Source organism: Marmota monax, unplaced genomic scaffold (assembly GCF_021218885.2).
Source record: "Marmota monax isolate L192 unplaced genomic scaffold, Marmota_monax_Labrador192_F-V1.1 WCK01_AAM20220418_F8-fsc00004, whole genome shotgun sequence".
Classification (NCBI taxonomy): Eukaryota; Metazoa; Chordata; class Mammalia; order Rodentia; family Sciuridae; genus Marmota; species Marmota monax.
Genome location: NW_026692881.1, coordinates 20,735,928 through 20,757,199, shown reverse-complemented (window position 1 = coordinate 20,757,199; position 21,272 = coordinate 20,735,928). Strand labels below are relative to the sequence as shown.

The window sequence follows — 21,272 nt, the reverse complement described above, 5'->3', positions numbered from 1 at the left end:
AATACAGGTCTTGAGCATCCTCAGATATGAGCATCCTCAGTAGTCATTGCAGATACTGAGGAACAACTGTCTTTCACTGTTACTTCTTTTAATGACACTTGCTAAGACATGTATAAAACAGAACCTTAGAGCTCTCATTCCCAGCATCACTTGAAAAAAAGCATGAACATCCCACTTTAAAATCCCCGGTGCTTTGGGTCCACTCTGACAACTACTGCACACTTTGGAGCCTTTTATAGATCAGACTGGTTCCAGGGTATGACCTTTTCAATTCTTTCATCTCCTTACATCTACCCAAATTGCTGAGTAGGCAGGGCTGGAATCCCCCAGAGGCCCCCTCTCTCTCTCCTCTCTGCATCCATTGTACCCAGTGCTGCCCAAATTACTTGACAGCTCTCCGGAACACTGTTAGGAAAAAAGGTTGGAGCATGTCTAACTATGACAGGACTGGCCATCAGGCACAGAAGAGGGGGCTGGGCAAGTCCTTAATCCATCATCTGGGCTGTCTTTTCAAGCAGCCGATGTGGATGAGATACCTAAAGGAGGAGACTGTGTCCTGATTTGCAGAGAAGCACCATGGATTCCCAAATTGAATTTTTTTTTCCCCTGATTGTAGGCAGAGGTGGTCAAACTGATAGAACCTGCCAGTTGCTAGACATGTACATACACAAACATGCAAAGAGAAGGAAAACTGTTGTGTTTGAAAAGCAATGTGCTGGCAGCTGAAAAACCTGAAGGAATCTCCTGTTTGAGGTGTCCCTATAAGAACAGCACAAGCTAGAATGACTCAAAGATGCCGGGGCCATTTGCCAGCAAGTAAATGAAAAGGCCCATTTCCTCTAATCCAACCACCATACATAGCCTTTCATCCTGTGTCAGCCTTGGATCTACAGATTAGTGCTAACCTTGCCCAAACCATGTCCATGTAAGTGTGGGCAGTTATCTTCTCAACAAATCATGGGAGTCCATTGGTAGAAGTGTGGATCACTAGGTAGTGTCCTTCCTACACAATGGGGTAGGTAGTTTAGCAAAGACTTCAACCATTCAAGCAGTGTCTATGCTGCAAAATCAGACAATGCATGTATGAAAGGGCTAAGGAAGACAGCCTAGAGACCGCTGTACCTGTATGCAGCTTCTAGAAAAACTAAATGACTTGCTTAAATCAATGGATGTTTTAAATATTTTCATTGTTTTTTAATGAATGGACCTCTGTGTTTGAAAGAAAGCTCATGCAGAAACCTAAAATACAAGATGAATAAAATACAAACTTGAGTTGATCTGGCTGGAGCAAAAAAAAGGGGCGGGGGAACAAGGACCTAATCACTAAGCAACCCACAGGCATCTGTGCACCTCATGTAGCCCCTAAAGGCATTTATCATTTATCAGACCCCACAGAGAGCTTCCAAGAACACTGCTGGAGAAATCATTAGAGCAGAAAATCTCCCTGGGTCCTTCCCACTTTCACCCTGCCATCATTCTTTAGTGTAAACAAGAATATATCAACTCGGTGGACTATTCTGCCACCATCAAAACCATCTTTAGAATACTGTGTACAGGTATAGAAAATTGTTTAGAGTAAGATTTTAAAAAGATATGAATAGGCACAATCATTTATAATTTGGTGAAAAATTATTTTCATGTATACAAAATAATTGAAAGAGAATAAAAAAGTGTTGTGTTAAAATGACTGGTTTAATAAAAACCTTTGATGCTTTATCAAATAAACTGTAATCAAAAATGTGTTATTTTTAAAAAAGTATATTTGAAATACAGAAAGTCTACAACTGTGCAATTTTTTGATGAAGAATGGAACTGGGATCAGGATGCTTCTGATGATTTACACATGTCCTGAGGAAAACTGGGAGGTTTTATTGACAGAGACTTGGACAAAGCTGTACTTAAGCATCTCAAAGAAAGTGCCAAGTGCTAATAAATCTTCATAAAACATGAATATCATGCCATTCCATAGCACAAAAGATGAATGTTCCCAATTAACGAGGGAGACACATCCATACTATTATCTGGTGTTTGGGATACTTCACAATTCAGATCTGGTCTATGTCTCTAGTTTGATTTCTCACTGCCCATCAACATAAACACTTTTTTTCTAACACATTAACTATAACACAATAACAGACTGGGAGCAGGGAGGGAAAATATTTTGCCTCTCAAGAGAAAATTTAGCAATGACTGGATATATTATTGGATTGTCACGACTGGAGGGGTGCAGCCTGCACTTAGGTAGCAACCATGGATCTGAGCAAACGACTTATAATGCACAGGGCAAGTAAGCACCCCAAAAGGTCAATGTGTGGAGGCTAAGAAACTGTAGCCTAGTGGACCTACTGGCAGCTCTCCAACACACCATGATTGCCCCTTGTTCCAATTATTCTCTCTTCCCAGGGAAATCTTCCTCTTTATCTTACTTGACAAACCTATTCCAGGATTTTTCAATTCTAACCCCTCTATGGAGCCTTCCCTGGGTACACCAGGCTAAATTGAGCCCTTCAACCCTTGAACAATCATAACAGTTCCTCAGATATTCTCTTGGTGCTCCCCTGTCTGGCCCTGGTCCTTGGGCACTCTGTAAGCTTTTGTCTCAACATTTGTATCATAACTGCTAAAAGTTCATGCCATCTGATATCACACAAGCTTCAATATGATTTTCTGGGCTTTATTACTTTATTAACATCAAGCCAAAAATAATTTCCTCTAAAAACAGTAGCTTTAAAAGTATCATAATAAGCCATATGCTGATCACTGGAAAAACAGGTCACAAATACAAACTCTATTTGGCAATAAGTTTTGAAGGATTTTGAATGTTGGGGGGAAAAATACTGGAAGTACCCTAACTTACTTAGCTTCAAGGAGATGCTGAGTACAATTTGTCAGCAAATTAACGAGGGTGACAGTTTCTTCCAATTACCCTCTCATGTTTTAATTTGTTTTATTATTAATTTTATAGCTCATACTTATGGAGCATTTGTGTGCCAAGCTGAGAAGACTGACATTCAGGCAGGAGGCCACAGCTGGATGTACCAGCTGGTGTCCTTTCTGACTAGTGGTGTACTGGTCACACAGGTCAAGTGCAACTGTCCAATGACACACAGCTACTAAAGACAGCACTCTCTTCCTATTTAGAGCCCAAGTATCCCCACAGGTGAATGTCTTCCCACATCACACTCTCTGAGTCACTTAATGTCCTAGCAATATATTTCTTTACCATGGGAAGAAACTTAGGGCATCAACTACATATGAACATAAGCAAATTACAGATATGCCTCATGGTTACCTAGTTTGGTCATGCCAATCAGAATAAAGAGGCTATGTGCAAAATATCTTTATTTATAATAAACAAAGGTGAATATAGCTAAGAATAACGTTAACTAAAAATGCATAGGGCTAATATAAAGGAACCTATACAACTTTATTGAAGAACCCACAGAAATGAAATAAAAGAGACAAATTGGGTGATCAAAAATGAAGGCTGGATATTGAAAATAGCTTCAATTCTTTCCAAATGATTCATTGCAATTCTAATCAATAGTCTAATCAATTGCTTTATTGAGGGAATTTGGAACATGACAAGGTGCTTCCAAATTCATTTAGATGAATAAATGAGTAAGATAAGCAGTGAATATTTTGAAAAGGAAAAAAGGCTCTATTTTTGTTTTGTTTGTTATGTTTTGTAGGAGAGTTCTGCCAAGCTAGACACTACATTCATTATGAGCAATAATTAAATTCAGTGTGGTCTGACCACAGGGCACATAGGACTGACCAACCTAGTAGAATAAAAGATGACAAATGCCACCAACCTCAAGAGTCCCTATGGCTAGTTTCCTCTACAAGAAAACATCAGTCAAATTAAATGGGAAGGCATTCATCATACTTCATTTTACTTAACAAAATAGAAATGTTATAAATCTTAAAAATATCCCTCAATAGGGAAAATTATTAAATTATTAAAATGATTAAATGAGTATATAGACAAAGGATGAAACAGATAACTATTCAGATCGTTATCGAAAGCATGTCTTATGTATTATCAAATATATATTTTATATATATATATATATATATATATATATACCATTTAATAAAGCAGCATTACAAATGAAAACACTTTAGTTAATAATTATATGACCACAATTTAAAGGCATTATCTAAAAATAAAGTAATGGAAAAAAATTATACTTGAAAAAAATAAAGATTTGAGAACATGACTTTTTCAATTTAAAAAAGTATGTTAAAATCATGATGTAATTAAAAACCAAAGAATAAACTTGGGATAATATTGAAACAAAGTGAGAGACTGTAAAAAGAACCCAGTAAAAAGAGAACAAAAACAAATGCTCACATAAAAGAAATACAGTGGCTAATAAATATATGAAATGTCTAAATTCATGGTATAATAAGAAATGCAAATTAAAACAAAGAAAAAAATCCATCTTTTCATATTAAATAAGATGACTTTCTTAAATTTGTATAAGATGTAAGAGTAAGAAAAAAGCATTTTAGAATAGAAACAGATATGAATTTCCTGGAGAACAATTTGGTGTGTGTGTGTGTGTGTGTGTGTGTATATATATATATATATATATATATATATATATATATATATATATATATATATATATTCCTTAAAATATTGCAATATCATTTTGGACAAATAAGTAAAATTTTCAAAAGAATATGACAATGCCTTCTTTAGTAGTAAAACTTTAAAAGAAAAATCAATGTCAAATAACAAAAGATGGTTAAATTATTATATTGTCATCAGTTAGAATACAATGTGAGTAATGTGAATTTTAAATCATGTTTAGGAAGAATAAAGGTTGGCACAGCACAATGTTCAATTTCATTTTTATAAGATGTAAAATTTTGTAAATAGCATGACCTCAATTCTGATTAAAAATTTTAAATGCTTTAAACTATATTATATTATTATAGGAAAAAATGTCTATTTAAAAATACTTGACTTTTCCCCAAGAGGTATTTTCTGAACAGTAAAATTATAGGCAATAATTTTCCTTTTATTTTTCTGCCTTTCCTTGAGTGTCATCAACAAACTGTACCATGCCTACAACCAGGTTTAAAATGGTTAAAATGCATTTGTGTCTTTTAAAAATTATATTTGTAGTTCTGGCATTGTTCCTCTGTCTTTTCCTATATGATTTTGCAGTTTCTGCCCTGGGATTTTTCTCTTTTTTTTTAATTTGTTGTTTTTAGATATACATAACAGTAGAATATATTTTAACAATCTATACATACATGGAGTATAACCCATTCCAAATAGGATCCTGTTCTTTTGGATGTACATAATATGGAATTGCACTGGTTATGTATCCATATACAAACATAGGAAAGTTACGTCTGATTCATTGTATTGTATTTCCTATTCTCATCCCCACTCCCTTCCCTTCATTCCCCTTTGTCTAATACAATAAAATTCTATTCTTCTCTCCCCCACATCCTATTGTGTGTTAGCGTCTATATATCAGAGAGAACATTTGGTTTGGGGGGACTGACTTATTGAACTTAGCATGATAGTCTCTAATTTCATCCATTTACCAGCAAATGCTGTAATTTCATTCTTCTTTATGTCTGAGTAACAGCCCATTGTGTGTGTGTGTGTGTATATATATATATATATATATATATATATATCACATCTTCTTCATCCATTCATCTGTTAAGGGCACCTAGGTTGGTTCCATATTGTAGCTATTGTGAATTAAGCTGCTATAAACATTGATGTGGCTGCATCACTTTAGTATGCTGATTTTAAGTTCTTTGGATATAAACCAAGAAGTTGGATAACTGGGTCAAATGATGGTTTTATTCCCAGCTTTCCATAGTGGTTGCACCAAATTTCAGCATATGAGTGAATCTTTTGCCCATATCCTCACCAACATTTACTGTTGCTCGTATTCTTGATAATTGTCATTTTAATTGGAGTGAGATGGAATCTCAGTGTAGTTTTAATTTGCATTTCTCTAATTGCTAGAGATGTTGAACATTTTTTCATATACTTTTTGATAATTCATATTTCTTCTTCTGTGAAGCAACTGTTCAGTTTCTTTGCCCATTCAGTAATTGAGTTATTTGATTTTTGTGTGTGTTAAGGTTTTGAGTTCTTTGTATATCCTGGATTATTAATGCTCTATATAACATTCAGGTGGCAAAAACTTTTCTCCCTTCCTGTATGCTCTCTGTTCACATTCTTGATTGTTCCCTTTGCTGTGAAGAAGCTTTTTAGTTTGACACAATCCCATTTATTGATTCTTGATTGTCTTTCTTGCACTTTAGGAGTCTTACTGAGGAAGTTGGTTCTCAAGCTGACATGATGGAAAGTTGGGCCTACTTTTTCTTCTAGTAGGTACAGGGTCTCTGGTCTAATGTTTAGGTCCTTGATGGATTTTGAGTTGAATTTTGTGTAGAGTGAGAGATAGGGGTCTAACTTAATTTTGTTAAATACAAATTTCCAATTTTCTCAGCACAATTTGTTGAAGAGGATATCTTTCTGATGTCTTTGTCAAGTATGAGACAACTGTATTTATGTAGCTATGTCTCTGTGTCTTCTGTTCCATTCCATTGGTCTTCATGTCTGTTTTTTGCCAATACTGTGTTGTTTTTGTTACTATGGCTCTGTAGTATAGTTTAAAGTCTGATATTGTGATGCCGCCTCATCACTGTTATCACAGGATTGTTTTGGCTATTCTGAGCCTCTTATTTTTCCAAATGAACCTCATGATTACTTTTTCTATTTCTATGAAGACTATCATTGTGATTTTAATAGGAATTTCATTAAATCTGTATAATGCTTTTGGTAGTATGGCCATTTTGACAATATTAATTTTGCCAATCCAGGAGCATGGGAGATCTTTCCATCTTCTGAGGTTTTCTTGAATTTCTTTCTTTAGTGTTCTGTAGTTTTCATTGTAGAGGTCTTTCACTTGTTTTGTTAGATTGATTCCCAGGGTTTTGTTGTTATTGTTGTTGTTTTGGGGTTTTTGAGGCTATTTTGAATGAAGTAGTTTTCCTAATTTGTCTTTCAGTGGATTCACCGCTAATGTATAAGAATGCATTTGATTTGGGGCGTTGATTTTATATCCTGCTACTTTGCTGAATTCATTTATAAGTTCTAGAAGCTTTCTGGTGGAGTTTTTCAGGTCTTCTAAATTTAGAATCATGTCTTTGGCAAATAGACACAGTTTGAACTCTTCTTTTCCTTTTTGTATCCCTTTAATTTCTTTCTTTTTTCTAATTTCTCTGGCTAAGGTTTCAAGGACTATGTTGAATAGGAATGGTAAAAGAAGGCATCCCTGTCTTGTTCCAGTTTTTAGAAGGAATGCTTTCAATTTTTCTCCGTTTAGAATGATATTGACCTTGGGTTTAACATATATAGTTTTTAAAATGTTGAGCTATGTTTCTACTAACCCTAGTTTTTTAGTCTTTTAAGTATGAATAGATGTTGAATTTTTCAAAATGGGATTAGTGCCCTTACCAGAAGGGATATCAGAGAGCTTATGCTCCCTCTACACCATCTTAATCAGAAACCCACCATGTTGGATACCTGATTTGAGATTTCCAGCTTCTAGAACTGTGAGAAAGTAAGTTTCTGCTGTTTAAACCACATAGTCTATAGTGTTTTATAAGAACAGCCTAAGCAGACACTGCATAGCCCTAGACCACACAAGAGCAGGACACTCAGATTTTCTTAGTGGCAAGAAGTGTGATCCCTCCTGCCTGTACCCTGGTTTCCAACCTGCATTTTAAACACTCTCCAAGTCATCACTTTGTACTTGCTTCTTGAGCTTCTCATCTTAACATCTTCCTTTTCTTTCCTCTTCTAAAATTCACATAGTCCCTACTCATGAGACTAGAGATCAACTCATTACTATCAGTATATTCAGCCCTCCTCACTTCTTTGTGTACCATGCAATCACTAAATAAGCAATATGAGTTTTCCAGGAAGCCATCAGGGGTCAAAAGCACTCTACTCTTTGCAGTGGCTTTCTTCACCACTGCCCTTATAGGACAATAACAGGTTCAAGTATTCCCAACTGTGAGAATAATCAAATTTTCTTCCCTATGAACATTATCAGTGGGATTCCAGTATCTCTGAGCAAAAAGAGTATTTCTCCTGTCCTCTGCAGAAATGTCTGAGTGTAATAAGAATTTGGAAGCCATGCATCTATAACTCTGGAGACACTGGCCACCGATAAAGATTAAGTGAGTGGATGTGACTGTCTTTTGAGATCCATATTTAACCATGTCACTCTTTCCAAGGAAGGGTGAAACATGAACTCAGATGCACTGATCATGGTATTAGGAACCCAACACATCTTAATTTCATCCTAAGAGTTGAGCATGCTCTCTTGCTTGGTGCACTGGTGATTACCATGAACATCCTCTGAACACCACATTTTGTCTACCTCTTCCATAGCCAAGATTTACCAGCCATACAGCTTGGGTGTCCCCAATCAGCAAAGTAAAACTCAGTTTGTTTGCAAGCTGAGCTTTCACTTCTCCCCTCCTGACCTTGCATGTATTATTTTGAATGTAATGTATTTTTAAATTGCTGCACCACTTTAAATATGTAAGGGAAAGCGGAATTAAATATTATTTGTGGCATACCCTGGTTTGCAAAGGGCCTCTAAATCTGATCCCTTATATCAGGTCGATGCCTAAATCCCATTACTTGAGATTGCAAATGACTATGTTTGCAAAATTGTGGATGCACATTTGGAGACAGCATCAAAAATTCAGCGCATAATGTTAACTTTGTTTGAAAAGATCTTGATTTTTCCAGGAAGCAATCTCAAGCCATTCTGCCTGTTCCTTAACTTCTGTCTCTGTTGTAGATAATGCATTAATAGTCAAAGGATGAGTTGGCAATTGGTTCTTCAGGAACTGTCATCTAGAATCAAAGTGAGTTCTTGGCTCAGTCAAAAGAGACCAACCTTCCCCCTCCCCACTTAAGCAAAACACAGGAAAAATTCCAGAAAAATTGAGTCCCACAAAGTTCAAGTTCAGGTGAGAGGTACCAGAGAATTCACTCCAGCTACATTACTACAAGGTAATTACTCCCTATTTTCACTTCTACCCTATATCTTCCACACCCACAGATGCTACCTGGCCAAGATGGGTGTCCAGGACAGAGATATATGAGATTCTTCTTATACTTTAAGTGAAATTGGCACTTCTCTGAAAATACATGTGTGTACCCATGGTTCATGTGTATGTGTGCACACATACACATTCACATACACACACCCACTCACAATCTACAATATTCTTAGAAAATGCAGTCCTATCCAAATGCTATCAAAATATAAAATAAAATAACACAGAACAAGGCAAGAAAACCTTACTGCATTGAACGAGCCTCACTCAAGCTAAGGATATGGCTCTTAGGTCTGTAATCAATCACTAAATCCTATAGAGTCTGAGGATTTTGTGGCCAGAAATTCCAAAGCACAATGATATTTCTGTACAACAAGGGTAGACCCAAACAAGAGGTAAAACACAACACAGGGGCTTGATGGCAATGATGAGAAAACAGAAGAAGTATGTATAGATAGGAGGTTGTGTGTAGACAGAAGAAGAGCTTTAAATTCTAAAACCCATCATCAAAAAATAAGAGATCAGAAGGAAGTGTATTGGTTTTCTATTTCTGTGTAACAAGTTGCCACAAAATGTAGGAGCTAAAAACCAATAAATATTTACCTCTCTATCTCTGGGAGTAAGGATTTGGGCCCAAACAAAGGGTGCCTCTGTGACCAGAGCCTCTCATAAGGCTTCTCTCAAAGTGTTCTCAGGGCTGCGGCCACATACAAAGGCTTGGCTGGGGAAGGATCTGTTTCCAGACCCAGCTCACTCACACGACTGATGGTAGGAGTCAGTTCCTCACTGAAGCTAAACTGCTAAACTGAGGCCTCTGCTCCTTTTGACTAGAGATATCCCTGGCACAGGGGCCTCTCCATAGCACAGCTGATAACATGACAGCCTACTCTTCACAAGTAAACAAGATGGTACACCCATGACAAAAATCATTGTCTTCTTATAACTAAACCGCCCAAGTGAAATCTCATTACCTCTTTCTCATTCTCTTCAAGAATAGCAAGCCACTAAATCCAGCCTGCTCTCATGGAAAAGGGGACTATAGAATGTCATCATTTCCAGAAGGTAGACATCATTGGAGGCCATCTTGAAGACTTTCTACCACAAGAAGAAACTGTATATTAACTATAAAAGGGCTGGTACTGTCATATACTATAGATTGGAAGAGACAATAACAGGTGATTTCTGTTACAGATTTTAAGACACTTCAAATGTACAATTTTTTTTTTTTTTTTTTTAATTTATTTTTTTAATTTTTTTTGGCAGACACAACATCTTTATTTGTATGTGGTGCTGAGGATCGAACCCAGGCCGCACGCATGGCAGGCGAGCGCGCTACCGCTTGAGCCACATCCCCAGCCCAAATGTACAATTTTTGATGTAACAACTTCTCTTCTAGTCATAATTAAACCAGAAATATTAAACTCTATTACCAATATCTCACCCCCTATATCCCAAGGAATATGCATATAAGGAATATTATATTGATTTTCTGGGGATGGGTGAGTGTGATAAATGGGGAGTAAAGGAGAGATGGAAGGTGGTTCTATATTTAAAAAGCTATGATACTTGAGGGAAAGGACATAGGTGTAGTGGGAACTCTGGAAGGGAATAGACAGTAGACAATAAAACCCTATAGCAAAATTGTCTTAGAGCCCATGAAAAATGGTGAGAAGGTAACTCTTAATGACAATAGGACATAGAAGAGACATATGTGGATGGAGGAGTTTCAGGAAGAGTCATGAATTGTGAGATATCATGTTTTTTTGCAACTCCCTGAAGAAAATATTCAGTAAAAACTACATTACTCAGAAATTCTTTCAGTGTTGAATGTAGAGACCGCACCAATGGAATCTAATACTCTGCTGATGCTAGGAAAAACACAATCAAGTTTTTATTTGGGCTACCTAGGACAGTGGCCCAAGAAAGCAATTCTAGATAAGAAAGAACTATGCATAAAAATATCCATGAAACCATTACTTATGATAATGAAAACTGAGAATTTTCAGTGTCCAATAAAAATAAGCAAGAGTAATAAAGGATGTATCTTTGCATCATGAAATGTTGCATGGATAATTAAAAGTGATGATTATAAAGATTTTATAAGGACATAAAATCACTGTAATAGAAGATTAAGAGGGGAAAGGCAGATTGTACAAGTTCACATGTAATAGTATTATGCACATAAAAAGGAGACTTGGAAAATAAAAACAATGTAAGATAGGACTTCTGCTATATACTTTTATTCCAGGCCACCCCTTTCTCTGTTAAAGGACTTTTTCCAGGACCTCCTGTCTACACACACCAAGATGGACACACTTTGCCTTTCTGTTCTTACCACTGACTCTGTAGCCTTTCTTAAAGAGCAGATTAGAAGCTGTTGATCCAACCACCACTAGAAATCTACAATTCTGCAGGCTGGCCTTGAGAAAAGTACAACAGAGACCGAGAGCCCATTCTGAATGTCACTACACATCAGCCACTCTATAGTAGTGATATAGCCTCAGAGCAGATCAAAGAGCAGTCTTCAAGACACCCTTGTCCTGCATCTTCTAACATGTCAGATCTGGAACTTCTACACCCCTTGACATTTTAGAGGGTTTCTAACTTTCAAGACTATCCATGTTGCAATCCAAGTGCCCCAGAAACTAGGTAAGGGGGGTAAAAATTGAAGTTCCTGACATTAGAGGGGATATTACTTTATCAAAACACTTTCTTGTAATAATGATAAGAAGGATCTCCTCCCCTCCCTTTCAGTAGAGAGAATAATTAAGAAGAGATTGCAAATGACTATCTTTGCAAAAGAGAACACTTGAGATATTCTTTTTCCCATTTCACAATTCTATAGTAATGAATGCCATTAGAAATCAGAGGCACTAGGAGGAAATTCCAGTTTTATAGGGACTTCAAGAAGACCTGATCTCTCTGTGATGTAATTGAAAAGAATTCCCAAAGAGGGCAAACACCTGGGAAGAGTGCAGGACAATAGGGGTAAAGCTGTGAGCCACAATTGTTCAGATTGGATGTGCAGAGAAAACACCTTTCCACTTGCAGAGTGTGCCTGCCTGGTAAAGATCTTCCAAGGGAAAGGTGGGAATATTATTCATTTGCAGCTCAGTAGGATTATAAAGAGGGGGGGAGAACAGAATACCCCTCCCCATGACTACCACTCTACCCAAGCAAAGTATAGCAAGAGTGAAGGGGAAATGTTAGGATATTTATTCTACTCACATGCTCTCCCTACAAATTCTTACTTCTGAAGCAATTGGGGTAATGAATGGGAGTACGTGCTAACCCAGTACCAGGTGTGTGGAAGGATCACATATAAACTAGAAACTTTTAGGTCAGCTGTCCCTTTTCCTGAGACATGAGATTGATGGCTGAGTCATTTCAGGGTGAAAGAGTCCTAGGTGACCTCTGGATGGTGTTAGAACGGTTAGAATTCATAAAAACAAAATATTTTCTACAGATGAAGCTTTTATTACTGATGTTGATGGATACCATACCCCACACCCTGCCTACCCCATAAGCACTCTGGGGCACAAACAAAAAGTGAAAAAAAATAATGATAATGATAATGATAATGATAATGATGATAGTACCTCTCAATTCCCGATGTATTTCCATTACATTGTATATTACAGCAATTACCACAACAGACAAGAGATTAGAGAACAACGTTAGGGTGAGGTGTAAATTCTTGACAATAAATTAGACCCATTCAGAAGTTATCAGGGGTCCACAGGCACATTGCCCAACCATGTGAATGCCATTCACATTCGTGGCCCAGAAAAAGATTCATTTATAAGTTATGTTCTTAAGGATTGCTAATCAACATAGTACTTAAAGTACTTCAAGTACTTCAGTACAGCATACTTAAAGACCTATAATTTACAGATTGTAAGTCTAAAGTAGAGAAGTGAAATTGCCAAGTCTCCAATTGATCACATCTGATTCTGTCCAAAACCTTATGCAATTGATGGAAAAGCATTATTCCCATTACAGAATGAGGAAAACATAGGTTAAATAAGTTCCACTGAAGCTGAACTTTGCTCTACCCTCAGATAGATGGACATTTTGTCTTTTCTTAAGGTGATATAAAACATATCCCTAATGTACAGCACCATGTCTTCACTGCATAAATGGTTTAGAACTTTAGACAACCCTGGATTCTGTCTTTGGGGAAAAAAAAACAAACAGATTACATAAAATAAGTTCTTCCTCTGTGACTCCTATGACACCTAAAAGAATAATCTCAGCAATTATACATCAGAAAGAGAGAAGTGATAATTACAAAAATGGGATGTTCAGCTACCCCTTGGCTAGCCAGCACGGGCACTAACTTTTATATTTCCCCATGGGGCATATATGAAAGAATCACAGAGTGGAGGAGAGATGAAATACAATTATCAGGGCCTGGGGATTTATTCTTCCTGCTACACAAAGAAAGGGGGTGGGGCAGGGGGCAACAGCTGCAGCATTCTCATCTTGTTCTTTGCAAAAGATAGGAAAATGCGCCCTTCATCCACTTAATCTAATTTCCTTTAGAAATGATGACAAGGCTCATGCAGTCTACTGTGCTTTCCTTCTCCATCAACTTGACTCCCGAGTTGGCCGACTGCCTTATCATCAGAAGAGTTTGTTCCAGAAACAGCAGAAGCCCTTTTCCTCTATTTGGAGGGAATTTTGAGCACACTGAGAATGGCACAATGAGAAATTGGTCCATCTCAGCTGAGCAAAGGCTATAGTTAGTTGTCTGGTATATCAGAAAAACAAATATTACCTTATTCTGCCTTAGTCTATTGAAAAATCTGGAGTACCAAACATGGACCAAATAATAGCTATAATAAGAGTTATAGATAAAATAATAGTTGGCCCATAGGAACAAAAGTACTGAGAATAGACCAGGTGTTGAGTGGAGAGCAATACTCCCAGATTCTCTTTCTCTTCCAGGCACTCTGAACTGTGTACTATAAAACAGTTGATTTTTACAGTAGGCATAGGCAATCACCATTTATAATTATGGACATAGTTCTGTGGATGCAGAGGGGACCAGGTGAAACCACTGCTTCCAAAGATGTGAGGGTGAATGTATATGTACACAAGATACTTGTCACCATTGTCCCCCAGCATACACACATAACAGCCCTATGTTGTGCAAGGCATAAATAGCTATTGTGTGATTTTTTTAAGGGAATAGAAATAAGCTGTTTGAAAAATGCATTAATAGGTGTTACTTTCAGACATGGTAAATTTTGGGTTTGAATTAAATGTATAATTAAGTATAGTAGATACTTTGGTCTGTGATTTATCCTATCCCTTTGTCTGTTCCTTTTTCTGCTGAAATGAAAGCAAGATACAGGTGAGAAGCATTTTCACAGTAGAGCAAGGATTTGCACAAGACAAATTTATAGTGAACTTGTTATAACCAAGGTAAAAATCAATCGTAGGCACCTAAGAATTGATGCACCTATTAATGAAAACACTTTCTGATTAAGAGGAAGGGCTAATTTTTCATTTGAAACATGGAGTCACACTTATAAAAATGTGTTTTCAAATGCTGCACCATGGAGGTAGTTCTGAGGAATTATCAGGTGTGACGGGAGGGCAGGATTGTATGCAATGAATTCAAGAATCGGTGATGCCAGGTTGGCAGGCTTCTTTCCTCATGCTCCTCCAGGGTCTTTAATGTCCTAATATGAATTGTGAGTCTCCAGGAATGTAGACCTGGGTAATCATGACCTAAATTTATTTGACCACAAAATCTCCTATGAAAGGAGAAGACTTTAGTATGATTACTATTCTTCAATGTACATTTGGGGAAATACTGGTTATTTTAAGAATAGGTACATAAAATATATGCTTTTTGAAAAAGAAGGGAGCTTAGAATGTCCCTAAGAGCACCTGATCTTGACCCTTTTCTAATCTAGAACTTCTCAAATTTTCATGGGCACAAGAATCCTCAAGGGATCATATTAAATGCTGATTTCAGTTCCACAAATCTCAATGCAGCCTGTGATTCTGCACTTCTAACAAGTTCCCCAGTGATGCTGTTGCTGCTGATCCATGAATTCCTCTTTGAGTACCAAAGGGCTAGAACACATTTGATTTCAAGTGCTAAAGGTGTCCAGGGCTACCCACAGTACTCTGCTCTCTCATAGTTCTTTACCAAGAGTGTGACGCGTGTGGGGAAGTGGCTTACCAGTAAAACCTGTTGGGTGTGATGCGCTCATGCATGAGCTGCCACCGTCTTCCAAAGTCCATGGAGCTGTAGAGCTGCAAAACAATGAAATGAGGAGAAGGTAAGCACCACTGTTAAACAGGAACACAGGTGTCCTCCCCGGACCATCCCAACACCAAAGTGCTAACACCCAAGCTAGCATCCACTGTACCCAACTAAAACCCCAGAATATGACCAACTAAAAATGCAGCCATGTTTGGCTATCTTAGCAAAGAAGATGCCAGATCAACGAGTGTTTCTGAGCTGGGTATAAATCCACTTCCAATGGCCATCACTGCCTGTTTTAGGGATAAATCCCTTCATAAAATTATGTCTTTTTTCTTCAAACTCCATGTAGTCTCTAGTTACACTTCAAACAATCCAGCAACATTTACTAAGAAGCAATTTACTGAACAACTCCTACACACAAGATACTCTGAGGGACATGAAGATAAAGAAAAGTCAGATTCCTTACTCCCAGGAAAAGCAGAACATATGTGTAAAAGTGTTCACTAGCTAGTATCTGAGCCAATATTAAATGCAAAATGTTGTGCTCTTTCACTGTTTTCTATTACTGCTTTGATATGGATGATGCAAAATGGAATGCCTCAATGCCACCAGAGACATCAGCTCATTTATACTCCCACATCTTTGCAAGACAGCAAGGATAGGCCACCCTTATGTTTAAATAAAATTTACCCACCCATGAAAGCGAGCGCAAATCTGGCCTTCACAAAAAGCATTTTCTAAGCACTCCAGCCCACTCATCTCTCATCTTTCTCATCTTTTGATTCTACCGAGCACTGAACATGGTGTGATATATGGGGATGTCTTTCAAATTTGTCTGTTGTTTAGTTGTGTCTACATTCCTTGAATACATACAACGCGTTCATGAAATATCTGTCTCATAAATATCTGTAATTAAAAATAAACAGGTCAGGATGGATCGCAACTCATGGGATGAGAAAAAATTCCAGAGAATACCTCGGACTCTGGGAAAATTAAAGAGAACCTTCTGGATAACTGATGGAGTCTGAATCCATGTTCACTTATTTTAAGGAGGTAGATTGTAACCCCTTTATATCCAGGACAGGACAACAACTTGTAAGAGACTAAGAAGGGATTTCTTTCATTTACATAAGTGAACTGAAGTATAATATCTGAATCAAACTACACTTAAATAATAATAATAATAATAATAATAATAATAATAGTTAATATTATTTTATAATATATAATAATAATTTATTACTATAAAAATAATAATTATTATTATTATTCTGACTTGTGGCTTATTCACATACATTTGAAACTTACAATAATCCAGAAAGGAAAGTAGGGTGGCCATTACTAACTTAAACACATGCCCTTAAGCAACCTCTGATCTTTGTAGGCAGAGTTGATCCATGCCTGATTCACCTTTGTGTATCAGTGGTTGGCATATAACAGGTGAGCACACCCACCTCCTATTTCATGAAACTCAGTTTTGGAGAAGTTAAGTTTTGACCAAAGGAACTAGGATTTCGGTTTTCTGATGCTTGGTTCAAGTCTCCTTCCATGGAACTGGTGCTAGCATATCATGATAATCCCCCCATGTTTACGTTTCTTTTCCACAAATGTTTACAGGTTGTGAAATAAACGAAGCCAGAAATAAAGGGTGCTTAAGTTTATAGAAAGAGGGCAGGTAAAGTATAGTCCTGAAATAACCTTCCCAATATCTCTTAACTGTAGGGCTGTGCTCTCCCGAACATCACCATTTGTGAAGTTCTAAGTCATAAAAGTTCCAACCTTACAATTCAGAGAAAAATCCTTTTCTGTATGACCTTCTGAAAATCTCCAAGTTTTACAGAGCTTGCAGAAACTTTGATGCATTTCAATTCAATCCAGCAATTTTTAAAATTCTGGCAGCATGAAAAATCATCTCTTTGTATAGTAAGTGACATTTATATAGATAGGTATATAGATACACAATCATATACAGAAAGTTAGTAAGTTATGCATTTACATGCATGTACATGTGGGGAGAGAGAGAAAGGGAGAGAGAGAGAGAATCAATTTGAACCATTTCTTTCAGTCTTCAATATAGCCTATAAGATAGTGAAGTGTACACATAAATTAGTATTTGCATTTGAAGGCATCAACTATTGGTGCTGAAAAGTGTCAATAGGAACTATCTGCAAAATCAGGATGCCAGTCACAAGTTTCTACCATCACACATAAACTCTACCATCACACATAAACACATAAAGTCTCAAACTATCTATGCAAACTGGGGTCTCACTTTCATAAAAAAGACTAACTTCTATGTGTGTCCAACTCTGAACATGAGGAAAACAGACAAAACTATCCCCCAATTGTCTCCAAGTCCCTTTCTTTATTTACCAACTTAGTGAATAAGGCAATACTGGCTCTAAACCCAATAAGTTATGTACGTACAAGACCACTTCTAATTATTTTGAAATGAAAAATAATAACTAGATATTATATTTATGAAGTATAATGTGATGTCTTGACATATGCTTCGGAATATATTTTGGAATGACTAAATCATGTTTATTAACAAATCCATCACCTCACATAACTTATCTTTTGTATGTGGTAAAATACTTGTCTATTCTTTTAGAAATTTTGAAATATATGATGAATTTATTATAGTTAACCATTCTGTGAAATGGAACACAGGGCTTATTCTTCCTGTATAACTGAAACATTGTATTGTATGATTAACATCTCCCTTTTTCCAATTCTTTCAACCCTAAACTATATTCTTCAGACCCCAAACCCAATCATCTACTCTTAACTTCTATGAGGTTCACTTTTTCTAGATCTCACATACATGTGAGTCATGTTCGATTTGTCTTTCTGTGCTTCACATCTAGTTTTTTAGAAAGAGACCAGTGTAACTTTTCCCTGACCTTCAGATACACATACAGAGAAGCCACATCAAGGGGGCAACAGAGTAAAAGTTGATATTCTGGAAAGACTGATGGGTAGAAATAGAACAATAAGGTTTCCTGAGAAATATGTCTTGAGCAAAGCCCTTAGAGCTAGGTGGTGTGGATAGGAGAGAAGGTGTGTGGAGACTTACTGGGTGGAAAACGCAGTAAGAGCAAAGGTGACAATATGGCCAATGTCTTGAGCTTGGATGCTGGGAGAGCGCCTAGGAGGAAGCTGGGATATGACGACTATTGCTGGTCAAAGGAGGAAGAGATTGACCACCTGTCCATCTATCTATGTATCTATTTGTGAATGTCTGTCTATATATACTTACATGTATATTTACACTGGCGGGGAGAGGAAAGAGAGACTTTGCAAGGACCATATCATCCCACTTGGAATGATACAGCCATACATTTAATTGCAAGGACTGAGTTATCCATGTAGAGTTTAAAGAAATGGTTCCCTCTCCTTCCCATGGCAGGTGTCTGAGAGACAGATGCTCAGACTTAAGGCACATGTTTTCCAATTCATGTAGAAGAAACTTTGGAACCTCCTATAACTCAAAAGATCTCTCTGTCAACCCTGATTTCAAACATAGCAAGTCGAGGCCCCCAAATTCCTTCAAATAAAACCCAACAGGATTGCATCTTCTTCTGCTTCAAACAGGCCAAAACCATGAGGGTCACAAAACACTGTTGGGGTCCCTGTCCTCTAGGAAAGCGATCAGTCCTTCCACCAGGGAGAGTGCTTCCTGGGCCCACCCCTGGGGGAAGCGTAGATCCTCTCATCCTAGGCTCTTCCCAACACAGAAAGGATGGTGCTGATCTCATACAAGCCTGTTCCACCTGCTGCCTCCCTTGTCTTTGGTTTTGCTTTTTCAGCTCTTCGGTTTGACTGATGGGGAAAAAATTAAATTGAATTCTCTGCCTAGAGGCTGATTCAGACGAACAGAAAGAGCAAGCTGCAATTCATTAAGGGCCTTGGGTTAGCTACCTTGTCTCTCAATCTATAGCAAGTTGCTGAGTCTAAAATGTATTTTTATTCTCCCACAAGCTAGATTTTGCAGTCTCTTAACTTACAACATTTGTTCTTCCCCTTCATTTAAATGTTCATTCAGTCATTCATGCGTTCAGTCATTCACTAAAAGTTAAACAGTCACCAGACTCTTGGCATGAAACTAAATGCTAGGGCTATAAAAATAAATAAATAAATAAGCCCAGGTCAGTGGAACATAGCAATGCCTATATTTACCCAGCAATGCATTTGTGCCATGATATTAATATGATTTATGACTATAATGGAAAAACTGTGGGCAATCAGTATTTCCTTCTTTTGTTCATCAAGATTTTTAAAAATTATTATGTACATGAATTACTTTTGTAACTAAAATATTAAAGTTTGAACATTCAGATGAAAATGAAACACATACTGAACATTCAGTAGTAAGATTTAGAAGATGATTTAATGGTATGAAAATGCTCATGATATATTTATTGTTCATTTAAATTACAAATATATCTATTGTCATCAATTTTACTTAGATATTATAAAAATTTCTTGAAACATATTAGAAGGGACTATGTCCAAATATTAGCAGTGGTTATCTCTGAATTATAAGATTATGAGTAATTTACAGGTTTTTAAAAGAGTTTCATCATTTCCAGATTTTATAGTGAATATGTATTATAATTTGATGGTAATATAAACTAACATTTTATTGTATTTATATGCTTATTATTTTATTGTAAGTTTCTGATTATAATGTATATGTTACTATATTTTCTCTCAAGTCACTTCTTAAAAGGTTGGAAATGGAAGAAACTGAGGAATAAAATTGACAAAATTATGCTATGTTCATACTTAACTGTATCACAATAAATTTTATTTTATGTATAATTTTAATGCACTAACTAAAATTTTTAAAAATTTAAAGGCCAAGAACTAAAACTTCAAAATTTTGATGAGGTGACTAGAATTAGACAAAGAAAATGAGATTTTCCATGGAACAGTAGTATATCACAGAAACTGTCATGGACACTGGTGAATCCTTCCTTGGACAGGTACTGTGTGGGTGCCCATGATGCTTATAATATATCCCTTCACACCTTCAACCCAATGCATTTATTGTGCCTTCCAAACAATAAACATCTTTAAAAACACCCCTTTTTTATACAAAGCTTCCTATATGAGGCCACATTCTGCTCCACATCCTGCCTCATGATGCCCATCCCTGCAAAGACATCATCCCTGAACATTACCAGAGAACAAACCAGATCACAGCCCCCATATCCTTAACAAGCTCATATGCAGCAGCAACACACACGGAGAATCCTAAATGAATCATCAGAACAAGTGGAAAATATGAAAGAACCTGATCTTTTCCTTATTGATTCAGTTATTAGTTCCCTAATTACATCAGCCTGCCAGGGGGAAAGCATCTGATAGCTGGCGAACTAAAAAGGCAATTTAATCAATGGCATATTCTACAGAAAGAACAACGGATTGTACCTGGAAAGTTTAAGTACAAAAAAAATAATATGAGGTCATTAGGAGCATTGGGCACTGCTATGAGGTCAATATACATCTTGCCGACAAGCCATGCTGAAGTCCAAACTCCCCACATTCCTCAATGTGATCTTACAGAGATATTTGAGAAATAGTGTCGTTGCAAATATAATCAGGCTAAGATGAGGTCATTAGGGTGGACCTTAGTTCATATGATTGCCGTCCTTATAAGGAGACAGGCAGCCACCGAGGAAAGACAAGGTGAAGACACACAGGGAGAAGGTCATGTGAAAACAGAGGATTGGAGATTCACCTACACACAAACAGGATGTCTCAGATTGATGCAACCCACCAGACGCCAGGGAGAGGCCAGGAAGGAATCCTCCAGGAGTCTCAGAGGAAGTCTGGCTCTCCCAACATCTTGGTTTTATCATTCCAGCCTCCAGGACTGTGAAACAATAACTTTCTGTTGTTAAGTCAG

The 21,272-nt window shown here is 37.0% G+C and overlaps 1 protein-coding gene across 1 annotated transcript in view; it reads right to left on the bottom strand.

The window, feature by feature from the left end:
• Positions 1–21,272, bottom strand: part of Sorcs3 (sortilin related VPS10 domain containing receptor 3) — a 606,876-nt gene that overhangs the window by 196,129 nt on the left and 389,475 nt on the right. Inside the window, exon 5 of the mRNA XM_046450521.2 lies at positions 15,329–15,402. Within this exon, the coding sequence (XP_046306477.1) occupies positions 15,329–15,402 (74 nt within the window). The remainder of the gene's footprint in view (positions 1–15,328; positions 15,403–21,272) is intronic.